The 14,098-nt window shown below is 47.3% G+C and overlaps 1 protein-coding gene across 1 annotated transcript; it reads right to left on the reverse strand.

Moving 5' to 3' along the window:
• Nucleotides 1-411: 411 nt before the first annotated feature.
• Nucleotides 412-2,517, reverse strand: LOC147973054 (uncharacterized). The gene has a single exon (XM_087524554.1). It carries the CDS (start codon nt 2,515-2,517, stop codon nt 412-414), a length of 2,106 nt encoding a protein of 701 aa, XP_087380680.1.
• Between the last annotated feature and the right edge of the window lie 11,581 nt (nt 2,518-14,098).

The raw sequence follows: 14,098 nt of genomic DNA on the forward strand, positions 1-14,098 counted from the left end.
ACACATGAGAGATTTTTTTGGTGTCGTTCTACTTTCTCCTTGGCTTTTCTTCCTTTATATCTCATTGTTCGGTTACAGAAGGGAAAACGTGGCCGTTAAGGATCCTACCAAAGCGCCACGATCCGGTTAGCTCATGCCATCCCACGAGCTCCTGAACGTGTCTACCACGCGATGCTAGACTGAAGGAAACGGCCCGATGCAAACGGATGCATCTCAGGCCCATGCAAATGCATGCATGGCTCGCACAAGTTACGGCTCGTGGCTAACAAACTAGCTAACAAAAACAAATGCTAATTAGACGTGACAGAACATGTACGTGCTAGCCTATGCTCAACTAATGCAAGCTAAATCTCAGAAACAAACATGCACTATTCCCTACGTGCTCGCTAAAGCAACATGATTATCTGACAATCACTCCCTAATCTTGTTGCTGCTTGATGCTCCTGACCTGACGCTGCGGTGGGTGACACCCCCGTTCACTGATGGCATCTCCATCTCGAGATGCTGCTGCTGGAGTCTGAGAGCTTCTTGGCTCCGTTTTCTTGATGACATATGAGCAGCACCAACAACTGTCTTCAGTAGCACCATGTACAGTCGGTTAGGTGATCTCTTAATCTTCATCTGCACCTTCCCAGACCTGCCTCTAATCCACAGGAATGTACCATCTAGCACTACACGATTGCCATCCTCTGCCAGCTTACCAAGACTAATTATATTACTAGATAAACTCGGTACAAAATATACCTCCGTCAGATGCACCTGCTCACCGCTCTTGCATTCAACAATGACTGAACCTTTCCCTTTAATCAGAGCAGTAGATCCATCTCCAAGCTTCACATGGCCACCGATGCTTTCATCTATCTCCTTGAATTTGCACCGTGAGCCAGTCATGTGGTTACTAGCACCACTATCAAGCCACCATGCATCAGCTGATCCATCCATGCTCAACAAAGGCTTGACGTTCTCCTCATTCAGCATCACAAAGTTCTTGCTCTTCTCAACGAGTTCACTTCCCTCATCCGTGAGGAGCATATCAGACCGACATCCCTTGTTCCCTTTGATTTTCACTCCCGGCTTCTTCACGCTGAGTGTCGCCGCGGCCGACGGCGGCGTCGTAACAGCAGCCCTCACGACCGGCGTCGGCAGCGTCGTTGCCGCACTCCCTGCGGCCGGCGCCGTCTTGACTTGAATGGGTGCTTCAGCTGCATGTACCACCAGATCCCTGAGTCTTCCATTCTCATCACAGATCACACGCTGCATCTTCAAGAACTTGGCATTCTCCTCCCTTGCATGTACCAACTCCTCAGCCTGTGTCATGTACTCGTCAGACAGGGCATGCAACTTTGCATTAGCGGCGGCCAACTCTCCGCGTAGCCGTGCGACCTCAGCCTTAGCAGGTTCAACCTCCATCGATGCATCAGAGGGCTTGAAGGACTCGCCTCCCAGTGCATGGCCGCCCTCTGCCTCCATCTCTGTAGGCTCAAAGACACCTGCGGTGCCATCCACCTCAGGCGCAAGCTCACATGCCATAGCCATGAGCAGCGTCGGCTTGTCGTCGACGTCGGCAGCAACTAGGAGCGCCTTCTCTTTCTTCCACGCCTCACACTCAGACTTGAAGTGTCCTTTCTCCCCGCACTTGAAGCAGGTAATCTTGGACTTGTCGAACTTGCCGCGAACCTTCTTCCTGTCGTCGTCCCGGCCGCGGCCACCACCGCGCCCATCACCGTCCTTGCCGCTGCTGCTGGACCCTTCTCCCTTCTTCTTTTCTTTCTGGATTAGGGCCTTCAGCTCTGCACGCGAGACCAGCATCAGCTTCTCGCCGTCGTCGCTGCGGTCTTGGCGCCGCCCGGACTCGTTCTCCTCGAACGCCCGCAGCCGCCCAATGGCCTCGGCGACCGACATCTTCTTGACGTCGCCCCATTGCTCGATTGTCCCGATTATCGGCAGGAAGCGATCCGGGACCGCCGCGAACAGCCGCTTGACAACGGCGTGCTCCTGCAAGTTCTCGCCAAGTGCTCGAATTTCTCCGACGAGCGCGGTGAGTCGGCGCCCGAACGCGCCGACCTCTTCGTCATCTTCCATGGTTAGCCGCTCGAAGCGCCTTGTCAAGTGGCTGATGCGCGCCTGCACCACACGCTCATCGCCTATGCGCATGGTACGGATAGCATCCCAAGCCTCCTTCGCCGACTCGTACTCCACGATGGACATCATCACGTCGTCGGGAACGGACTGCGAGATAGCAGCCATGGCTCCCTGATCCTTGGCCTCGTCGACGTCTTCTCCGGTGATCGCCGACCACACGCCCATTGGCTTGAGGATGATCTTAATCTTCGCTGCCCACAACTGATAATTACCTTCTGTCAGCTGCGGGTATTGGATCGGCACTCCGACGCTCCTCACCGGCGCAGCCACGACGATCGTCCCATCGCCGGAGCCGCTAGCTCCGAGCCTCTTGCTCGGCGGCGTGTACTTTCCGCCGTCACCAGCGTCGCTCTTCTTCGGTGACTGATCTCCCATCGCTACACACCGTCGCCGATTCGCCTCCGGCCACAACCAGGCTCTGTATACCAATTGTTGGATCAGAGGCCGGAAGACACACGCGTACAGGTGGAGGAAAAACGATGAGACACACACGAGAGATATTTTTGGTGCCGTTCTACTTTCTCCTCGGCTTTTCTTCCTTTATATCTCATCACTGGTAGAAAAAGGGCCTATAGTCCCGGTTCGTAAGGGCCTTTAGTCCCGGTTCCTGAACCGGGACTAAAGTGTCGGTACTAATACCTCCCCCCTTTAGTCCCGGTTCAGTCCAGAACCGGGACTAAAGGCCCTCCATGTGGGCAGTGCGCAGAGCCCAGTCAGGAGACCCTTTGGTCCCGGTTGGTGGCACCAACCGGGACCAATAGGCATCCACGCGTCAGCATTTCTGTGGCTGGGGTTTTTGTTTTTTTTTGAAAGGGGGGGGGGGGGGGTTGGGGGTTTTGGGGGGTTAATTTAGGTGTTTCATATATTGTGTTAGCTAGCTATAATTACTAGAGAGAAGTGTCCTCTCTTATGTCCGTGCTTAGTCGACGCTACGTACTATACATACGTATAGAGAGGACTAGACACGCTGGCTAGCTAGTAAGCAAACGAAGGAAACAGAAGATCGTGATGAACATATATGCATACAGAGAGAAGTGATATCGACCACCTCTCCTTCTCCGAGAGATTGGTCGAACAACAAGTTCTCGTATATCTATCTGACACTACCGGCTACATATATACAGTAATTATCTCTTACAAATATAATCATATGGACTGAGGGTCAACATAGAATTCTCCGTCTTCAGGGATCACGTGGTCAAGAAAGAATGCCGCCAATTCCTCTTGAATTCCTCGCATGCGAGCTGGTGCTAAGAGTTCATCCCGCTTCCGAAACATCTAATTTAAAGAAGGGGGTCAATACATATATATATGAATGAATGAAACTCAACACAAATGATGGTAATAAAATAAAATTGTGAATGTTGTTATTTACGTACTTCATATTGTTCGTCAGTGTAGCACCGCTCACAGGTCGTGTGGCGGATGGACTCGCAAACATAGTATCCACAGAAATCATTCCCTTGTTCCTGCCACAACCACTTTACAAGAAATAGAGGTTAATCAAACTGATAAGCAAGAATGCCAAATGGTATTGATGAAACTAGCGCTTGAATGACTAGTAGATGCGCTTAAAATGCTACTATAGCTAGTACTTACTTTCGGGTGTCTAAATTGCAGCTCCTTCGGCAGTCCCGGAGCTTTTCTGGTGAATTTTCTCCAAACCCTGCCGGACAAAGAAAACAATTACTTGATATATCAGGAAATGAACAAAGTTGCTGATATGGTGGATAATGATCGATTTAATTTACTTCTCGAGTATTTGAGTCATGTCTGCATAGTCCTTGGGATCTTTTCGTCTTGAGTCTAAGACGGTTACTAGTCCCTGCTCAAGCTTAATATGTAGGAGAATATAGTGGAAACTGCACACGCATGCATAACTCATCAATTACATTACTATAACCTTGACTAATATATAAGGGAAACCGAATACGCACAAGACAGTAACACTCACTTGAAGTTGTAAGGAAAGAGTATTATATCTTTGTTTTGATTTATTATCAACGATTGTAGCATGCTGGCCTCGGTTTCTGCGGCATGAAATTTAACCTGAGTTGCATCTATGAGATATGTGTTAATGAACCCAATATCACTGACTTGTCTTTTCTTCAATTCGATGATCTTCAATCTGCATAATATAGTGAGGATGATTATAAATACATGCAATGAAAGAGCTAAGCTATATAGAGAAACTTAATGACAGAAGTAGTACTACTTACAGACAGTAGCAGGTGACAGTTGCTTTATCGAGGGCCAATTGATTGAAGAACTGATAGAACTCCTCAAATGGAACAGGCAACAGATCAATTCCAACGAGGTCATGCTCCGGTTTAACTCTCGCATACAAAGTACTCCTCCCCCCAGAGTCTCTGTAGATTTTCAAGTACCAATCATGCAATCTTCGCATCATCATTGATAGAGATCTTTCATCTTTGACGAGAGGCTTCCCGTACTCGTATCTTTGTATCTGCACGTCCATGGGTTCATAATGTACTTCGTCGGGCAGGTAATCTGCAAGATTGCTATAACCGGGCACCATCCTCGGATCATTATCGACGTTGTGGCTAGGCACCTTGAGCGGGGGGCACGATTGCTTCGCTTGTTCGCCGAGCTGGGCAATTTGTTTCCCAGCTCGTCGTTCTTTCAGCCTTTGATCACTGACAGTACTTCCCGACCGCTCCGCTTCGGCAAATTCCTTTCCAATAATGCGGTCATAGTTTCCTTTCGGCGAATCAGACTTCGGTGGTTTTGTCAGGGCAGCCAGAGTGCGCTTCACTTTCACCCGATCTACCTTCTCCTCCGGAGGTGGATGTTTCTTTGCTTTCACCCCTTCAAAGAATTTCTTCACTTCTTCTCACGCGATCTCGGCGTTCTCTTCCTGGGTCCTCTCGTATGGTAACTTCTCTGGAGTCTTCAGAGAAGGACCGAATCTGTATGTCCTCCCGCCTCTGGTTGTACTGCTAGATGCCGACCGAGCAGACGTAGCGGTTGTCTTCTTTACTTGTTTAAGAGGCGGAGGAGAAGGACTACGACGTGCCGGAGCAGCTGGAGCGGCGGCAGGTCTCTTCCGCCCTTGCTGACGAGGCGGAGAAGGAGAAGGTTGGCTGCTCGGGCGCGTCGGCGCAGGCGGAGAAGGAGGCGGAGTGCCACCGCGCGCCGGAGAAGGAGCCGGCCGAGGGCCCTGATCGTCACTCGCCGGAGGAGGAGGCGGTAGAGGCGGAGTGCCCTGACTCGCCGAAGGAGGAGGAGGAGGCGGTGGCGTCCAGTTCGGAAGGTTGATGAGCTCCTTCCGCCATAGGCATGGAGTCTTCAGAGCAGACCCCAGCCGAGTCTCCCCTTCACCGGTAGGGTGGTCAAGCTGGAGGTCCTCAAATCCCTCCGTTATCTCATCCACCATCACCCTAGCATATCCTTCTGGAATCGGCCGGCAGTGAAAAGTTGCGCCGGGTTCAGTAGGAAAAACAGAGCCAACAGCCGCCTTGACCTTCAAATTCATCCATTGCGTCATAAGGTGGCAATTTTGAGACTCCATTATAGCATCCACGGGATAGCTGGCAGGAGCCGTCAAGGCATGCTCCGGCTGAAGCAGCTCGGTGGAAGCCACGCTGCTTCTGCGCTGAGATGGCGGGGTAGCTTCGGGGGAGGCTTCGGCAGTACGTTTGCTGCGATTTGCTTCTCGTTCCTCTATCGCGTCCACCCTTGCTTTCAGCGCCTGCATTTGGGTCTGCTGCACTTTTTTCCTCCTCTCATGGGATTTGTAACCGCCTGCGTCCGGAAACCCAACCTTCCACGGAACGGAGCCTGGCGTGCCTCGTGTCCATCCAGGGTGCTCAGGATTCCCGAGGGCCATTGTGAGCTCGTCGTTCTCTCTGTCTGGAAAGAACGTCCCTTCATGCGCTGCTTCGATATACTGCTTAAGCTTACTGACTGGTATGTCCATTTGATCGTTCGTCCAAATGCACTTCCCTGTTTCAGGGTCCAGGGTTCCGCCAGCCCCGAAGAACCAAGTCCGGCAACGGTCTGGCCAGTTATTTGTCTCTGGTTCGATCCCTTTATGAACCAGATCATTCTCACTCTTGGACCACTTAGGCCGGGCTACGAGGTAGCCACCTGACCCCGTGCGATGGTGAAGCTTCTTCTTCGCAGCATTTTGCTTGTTTGTCGCCGACATCTTCTTACTCTTTTCCGATGTCTTATGGGCCACAAATGCGGGCCAGTGATCTCTGATATTCTCATATCTGCCCTTGAATTCTGGTGTCTCATTATTTTCGACAAACTTATTCAGCTCTTTCTTCCACCTCCTGAATAGTTCTGCCATCCTCTTCAGAGCAAAAGACTTGATTAATTTCTCTTTAACTGGGTTCTCTGGATTATCCTCAGGCGGTAGGGTGAAATTTGACTTCAGCTCAGTCCAAAGATCATTTTTCTGCATATCATTGACATAAGACACCTCAGGGTCTTCTGTAGCTGGCTTAAACCATTGCTGGATGCTTATCGGGATCTTGTCCCTAACCAGAACCCCGCACTGAGCAACAAATGCGCTCTTTGTCCGGAGGGGTTCAATAGGTTGGCCGTCGGGCGCGATTGCTATGATCTCAAACTTTTCATCCGAGCTCAACTTTTTCTTCGGGCCTCGTCTCTTTACCGAAGTTGTGCTCGATTCGGAGGGCTAGAAAAAAGAACAAAGACTTAATTAATATGTGTACATACCAAAACAATGAATGCATCAATCAGCTAGTCAGCATAGGCTTAACTAATATATATACCTGACCGGACTCGGTTCGGTCACCGGAGCCGTCCTCATGTTCTTCTTCTTGCACCGGCATTAGGTCACCGTAGCCAGCTTGTTCGCCCTCTCCTTCCAGACCATCGGTTTCGTTGAGAAACAACGAGATGGCATCACTTCCTTCTGCGATTATGTCCCTCAACAACGCTTCTTTTGTTGCTTCGTCTAGGGCGGTGTCCATAGTTTCTACAAATATTTACAACATGGCAATTATTATTCAAACATGACAGATGGATATATTAGTGCCAAACGTAGAACTAGCTACCTAATCATAGTAAGCTATCGGGAGGGGGTATATATCGACAACGACGACACTAGATCATGTTCGAGAGGATCGCCGAGGGGTCGGGAGGTTGCCTAGTGTCAAAGGATTCAACAAAACCATGTCTTCATCATTAGGCGAAAGTAACATGTGCATGATGGTACGAAGCTCTTCAAAGTTGTTCTGGAACGGAGTCCCAGATAGGATAATTCGCTTTTTGGTACAAAGTTCAGCAAGAGCCTTCCGAATATCGCTATTTGGAAGGCCTTTGCTGAATTGGTACCAAAGGCGGATTATTCTATCCGGGACTCCATTCCAAAACAACTTTGCAGAACTTCGTACCAACATGCCCTGGTTACTTCCGGCTAATGATGAAGGCATGGATTTCTTCAATACTTTGACACTAGGAAACCTCTCTCTACTTCCGGCTAATAAGAAGAAGAAGAAGAAGAAGAAGAAAAGAAGAAAAAAAAGAGGAGAAGAAGAAAGGAATAGTGGAGAAGAAGAGAAAATAGAATATTCTATTTTCTCTTCTTCTCCACTATTCCTTTCTTCTTCTCCTCTTCTTTTTCTTCTTTTTTCTTCTTCTTATTTATTTCTCCTCTTCTTTTCGGTAGAGGAAACCCTAAATAGCTAGCAAGTATCGTGAGTGTGAGATACATGTGTCCTTCGGTGTCGGACACTACATCCACGTCCCACAAGTGACGTGGGCGTCGAAGCCCGCGCCACTTGTGGGATGTGGGTGTAGTGTCCGACACCGACGGTACATGTATCTCACACCGACGATACTTTCTATTTAGGGTTTCTCCTCTACCGCTCCTCGACCTCTCGATGACCCTCGTTCCCGATAAAATAACGAGGAAGAAGAAGAAGAAAAAAGAAGAGAAGAAAGAATAGAGGAGAAGACTTCCTCTTCTTCCTCTCCTCTTCTTCTCCCTCTTCTTCCCCTTCTTCCTCGCCTCTCTCATGAATGTCCGGCGTTCTCGACCCCCCACCCACGTGTCGAAGAAAAAAAAGAAGAAAAAAAAGAGGAGAAGAAGAAAGGAATAGAGGAGAAAAGAGAAAATAGAATATATATTCTATTTTTCTCTTCTTCTCCTCTATTCCTTTCTTCTTCTCCTCTTCTTTTTCTTCTTTTTTCTTCTTCTTATTTATTTTAAAAAAAAGTAAAGGTTTTGCCTAATTCATTGTTCATATGAATATACAAACATTTGCATATTTACAATAATTAATATCACCAAAAAAATCTATGAACAGAAAAAAATACTATTTTTTCTAAAAATCTATCTTCTTATTTATTTCTCCTCTTCTTCCTCTCCTCTTCTTCTCCTTTCTTCCTCTTCTTATTTTCCTTTTTATATGAACATATCATCATATATATGAACATACATTTTCTTTGCATATGCATATGAACATACATATATACATTTTTCTTTCATATGAACATACATACATACATTTTCTTTGCATATGACCATACATACATTTTTCTTTGCATATGACCATTCATACATTTTCTTTGCATATGCTTTGCATATAAACATACGTACATATGAACATACATACATACATATAAACATAACATACATACACAAAAAATTCTAAAAATCTGCCTAAAAAATCTAAAAATCTGCCTAAAAAAATTATATGAAAAAAAGCATACATCATCCATCCATCCATATAATGAACATATACATCATCCATCCATCCATATAATCAACATATGCATATGAAAAAAAAATATGAAAAAAAATTATATGAAGAGGATCGAGGGGACAGGGAGGAAAGGGGGTCGCCGGAGCCGGACCGAACGGGGAGGAGGGGCGGCGTCGAGGCAGGGGCGGCAGTGGGGGCGGGCGCCGGCGACGACGACAATGGTGGGGGCGGGCCGGGGCGCAGGGGCGCGGCCGTGCGTGCTCGGGGACGGGGCAGGGGCACGGGGCGGCGGCCGGCGTGGGCTTGGGCGCGGGGCAGGGGCACGGGGAGACGGGGATGGCGGCCGGCGGCGGCGACGGCGACGAGGAGCGCGCGAGCGATTTGGGCAGCCTGGCGGCGGGGGCAACTGGCTAGGGAGGCGAGGGAGATGTGAAATTTTCACAAGTCCTGGTTATATAGCAAGGGCATTGGTCCCGGTTCGTGGCACCAACCGGGACCGATGCCACCCTTTAGTCCCGGTTGGTGCCACGAACCGGGACCAAAGGCCAATTTTCAGCAGCCCAAAGGGCGGGAAGCGAAGCCCATTGGTCCCGGTTGCTGGCACCAACCGGGACTAAAGGGGGGCATTGGTCACGGTTGGTACCACGAACCGTGACCAATGCCACCTTTAGTCCCGGTTGGTGCCACCAACCGGGACCAATGGCCTTTACTGCCCCGAGCCCAAAAGTTTAGTCCCACATCGCTAGCTGAAGGGCGCCGGCACTGGTTTATAAGCGCTGGTGTTCCTACCGATTCGAGCTCCTCTCTAATGCAGGCTTTCGGGCCTAAACTTGCTACTGCCTGTGGGCCTATTGGGCCTTCTGCGGGCCTGAATCCTGGCCCATGTAGGGTTTCTAGTCGTATTCAGGCCGTGGAGGCCCAGTAGGAGGCATTTTTTTTGGTTTTTTCTTTTTTATTTCTATATTTTTTTGGTTTTTTATTTTTTTATTTCTACTTAAAACTAAATACTTACAGTTTTTTAGTGATTTCTTTTTGCTTTTAGGTCACAAAAATTATAAACTTTCTGTTAGTGCCATTAGTTTTAAATTTTAAATAGTTTAAATTTGAATTTTTAAAAATTTGTGTGAATCACTAGTTTATGAATAACTTTACTATAAAGAAAGAATTTTTTTCTTCTTTGCTATTTATTTTTTATTTATACTTACAATTAAATACTTATAGTTTGATTTTAGGTCACACAAATTATATTCTTTTTGCTATTGAAGAATATTATAGTTTTATTTTAGTTGATCATAACATAATATTTTAATTGATTGTTTTTATTTTCATAAAAGTTTTGTAGTTCATTCTGTTTGCTATTAATTCATTCTTTGAGCTAAATGACTCTGAAATTGGAAAGCATTTCAAAATGAACTCTGAAAAGGTTGAAAGTTGGCATGGTCTCATCATTTCACCCACATAGCATGTTCCAAAAAGTAGAGAGGGTTACGACAAAAACTTGATGCACTTCGTGTACAAAATGGACAATCACTTTCGAAGTATCAAAGTTTCGAACCATAAGACATGAAAGCATTTCAAATGAACTCTAAAAAAGTTGAAAGTTGGGATGGTATCATAATTTCACCCACATAGCATTTGCTTATTGCGGGAGAAAGTCTTCACTTTTTCTTCGCTTGTGTCATTTGCTTATTGCGCCGTAACCATGGATAATCTTCATTGTTTATCACGATGCTTGGGTCAGCCTTGACATTGAAGGGAGGAATTTCATGAAACTTTTCATAATCTTCAGACATGTCTGTCTTGCCGTCCACTCCCAGGATGTCTTTCCTGAAAGAACTATGTGGCGCTTTGGCTCATCGTATGATGTATTCGCTTCCTTATCTTTTCTTTTTCTCGGTTTGGTAGACATGTCCTTCACATAGATAACCTGTGCCACATCATTGGCTACGACGAACGGTTCGTCAGTGTACCCAAGATTTTTCAGATCCACTGTTGTCATTCCGTACTGTGGGTCTACCTGTACCCCGCCGCCTAACAGATTGACCCATTTGCACTTAAACAAAGGGACCTTAAAATCAGGTCCGTAGTCAAGTTCCCATATGTCCACTATGTAACCATAATATGTGTCCTTTCCGCTCTCGGTTGCTGCATCAAAGCGGACACCGCTGTTTTGGTTGGTGCTCTTTTGATCTTGGGCGATCGTGTAAAATGTATTCCCATTTATCTCGTATCCTTTGTAAGTCAATACAGTCAAAGATGGTCCCCTGGACAACAAGTACAACTCATCACAAACAGTGTTGTCACCTCTGAGACGTGTTTCCAACCAACTGCTGAAAGTCCTGATGTGTTCACATGTAATCCAGTCGTCGCACTGCTCCGGGTGTTTGGAGCACAGACTGTTCTTGTGTTCATCGACATACGGGGTCACCAAGGTAGAGTTCTGTAGAACTGTGTAGTGTGCTTGAGACCAAGAATATCCGTCCCTGCATATTATTGAGTCTCTTCCCAGAGTGCCTTTTCCAGTCAGTCTCCCCTCATACCGCGATTTAGGGAGACCTATCTTGTTAAGGCCAGGAATGAAGTCAACACAAAACCCGATAACATCCTCTGTTTGATGGCCCATGGAGATGCTTCCTTCTGGCCTAGCACGGTTACGGACATATTTCTTTAGGAATCCCATGAACCTCTCAAAAGGGAACATATTGTGTAGAAATACGGGCCCCAGGATGACAATCTCGTCGACTAGATGAACTAGGACGTGTGTCATGATATTGAAGAAGGATGGTGGGAACACCAGCTCGAAACTGACAAGACATTGCGCCACATCACTCCTTAGCCTTGGTACGATTTCTGGATCGATCACCTTCTGAGAGATTGCATTGAGGAATGCACATAGCTTCACAATGGCTAATCGAACGTTTTCCGGTAGAAGCCCCCTCAATGCAACCGGAAGCAGTTGTGTCATAATCACGTGGTAGTCATGAGACTTTAGGTTCTGAAACTTTTTCTCTGGCATATTTATTATTCCCTTTATATTCAACGAGAAGCCAGTCGTGACCTTCATACTGAGCAGGCATTCAAAGAAGATTTCTTTCTCTTCTTTCGTAAGAGCGTAGCTGGCAGGACCTTTATACTGCTTCGGAGGCATGCCGTCTTTTTCGTGCAAACGTTGTAGGTCCTCTCGTGCCTCGGGTGTATCTTTTGTCTTCCCATACACGCCCAAGAAGCCTAGCAGGTTCACGCAAAGGTTCTTCGTCACGTGCATCACGTCGATTGAGGAGCGGACCTCTAGGTCTTTCCAGTAGGGTAGGTCCCAAAATATAGATTTCTTCTTCCACATGGGTGCGTGTCCCTCAGCGTCATTCGGAACAGCTAGTCCACCGGGACCCTTTCCAAAGATTACGTAGTGTAAATCATTGACCATAGCAAGCACGTGAACACCGGTGCGCATGGCGGGCTTCTTCCGGTGATCTGCCTCGCCTTTGAAATGCTTGCCTTTCTTTCGACATTGATGGTTGGTCGGAAGAAATCGACGATGGCCCAGGTACACATTCTTCCTGCATTTGTCCAGGTATATACTTTCAGTGTCATCTAAACAGTGCGTGCATGCGTGGTATCCTTTGTTTGTCTGTCCTGAAAGGTTACTGAGAGCGGGCCAATCGTTGATGGTCACGAACAGCAACGCCTTAAGGTTAAATTCCTCCTGTCTGTGCTCATCCCACGTACGTACACCGTTTCCATTCCACAGCTGTAAAAGTTCTTCAACTAATGGCCTTAGGTACACATCAATTTCGTTGCCGGGTTGCTTAGGGCCTTGGATGAGAACTGGCATCATAATGAACTTCCGCTTCATGCACATCCAAGGAGGAAGGTTATACATACATAGAGTCACGGGTCAGGTGCTGTGATTGCTGCTCTGCTCCCCGAAAGGATTAATGCCATCCGCGCTTAAAGCAAACCATACATTCCTTGGGTCCTTTGCAAACTCATCCCAGTACTTTCTCTCGATTTTTCTCCACTGCGACCCGTCAGCGGGTGCTCTCAACTTCCCATCTTTCTTTCGGTTCTCACTGTGCCATCGCATCAACTTGGCATGCTCTTCGTTTCTGAACAGACGTTTCAACCGTGGTATTATAGGAGCATACCACATCACCTTTGCAGGAACCCTCTTCCTGAGGGGCTCGCCGTCAACATCACCAGGGTCATCTCGTCTGATCTTATACCGCAACGCACCGCATACCGGGCATGCGTTCAGATCCCTGTATGCACCGCGGTAGAGGATGCAGTCATTAGGGCATGCATGTATCTTCTCCACCTCCAATCCTAGAGGGCATACGACCTTCTTTGCTGCGTATGTACTGTCGGGCAATTCGTTATCATTTGGAAGCTTCTTCTTCAATATTTTCAGTAGCTTCTCAAATCCTTTGTCAGCCACAGCATTCTCTGCCTTCCACTGCAGCAATTCCAGTACGGTACCGAGCTTTGTGTTGCCATCTTCGCAATTGGGGTATAACCCTTTTTTGTGATCCTCTAACATGCGATCGAACTTCAGCTTCTCCTTTTGACTAATGCGTTGCGTCCTTGCATCGACAATGACCCAGCGGAGATCATCATCATCGGGCACATCGTCTGGTTCCTCTTGATCTTCAGCAGCTTCACCCGTGGCAGCATCATTGGGCACATCGTCTGGTTCCTCTTGATCTTCACCAGCTCCCCCCGTCGCAGCATCACCGTATTCAGGGGGCACATAGTTGTCATCGTACTCTTCTTCTTCGCCGTCTTCCATCATAACCCCTATTTCTCCGTGCCTCGTCCAAACATTATAGTGTGGCATGAAACCCTTGTAAAGCAGGTGGGAGTGAAGGATTTTCCGGTTAGAGTAAGACCTCTTATTCCCACATTCAGTGCATGGACAACACATAAAACCATTCTGCTTGTTTGCCTCAGCCGCATCGAGAAACTCATGCACGCCCTTAATGTACCCGCGGGTGTGTCTGTCACCGTACATCCATTGCCGGTTCATCTGCGTGCATTATATATAATTAAGTGTCCAAATTAATAGAAGTTCATCATCACATTAAAACCAAAGTGCATACATAGTTCTCATCTAACAACATATAGCTCTCCAGAGCATCTAATTAATTAAACCATACATTGAAACTATGTAAAACATTTCAATGCGAAAACAAATGCGATCATAAACGCAACCAAGGTAACAATTGATCCAACGGCATAATGATACCAAGCCTCGG

This window comes from Triticum urartu, chromosome 5A, assembly GCF_056163025.1.
Source record: "Triticum urartu cultivar PI428250 chromosome 5A, HENAU_Tu73, whole genome shotgun sequence".
NCBI lineage: Eukaryota > Viridiplantae > Streptophyta > Magnoliopsida > Poales > Poaceae > Triticum > Triticum urartu.

What these genes read in the sequence shown, in the direction of transcription:
- LOC147973054 (XM_087524554.1), bottom strand. Translation starts at nt 2,517, where the DNA reads ATGGGAGATCAGTCACCGAAGAAGAGCGACGCTGGTGACGGCGGAAAG.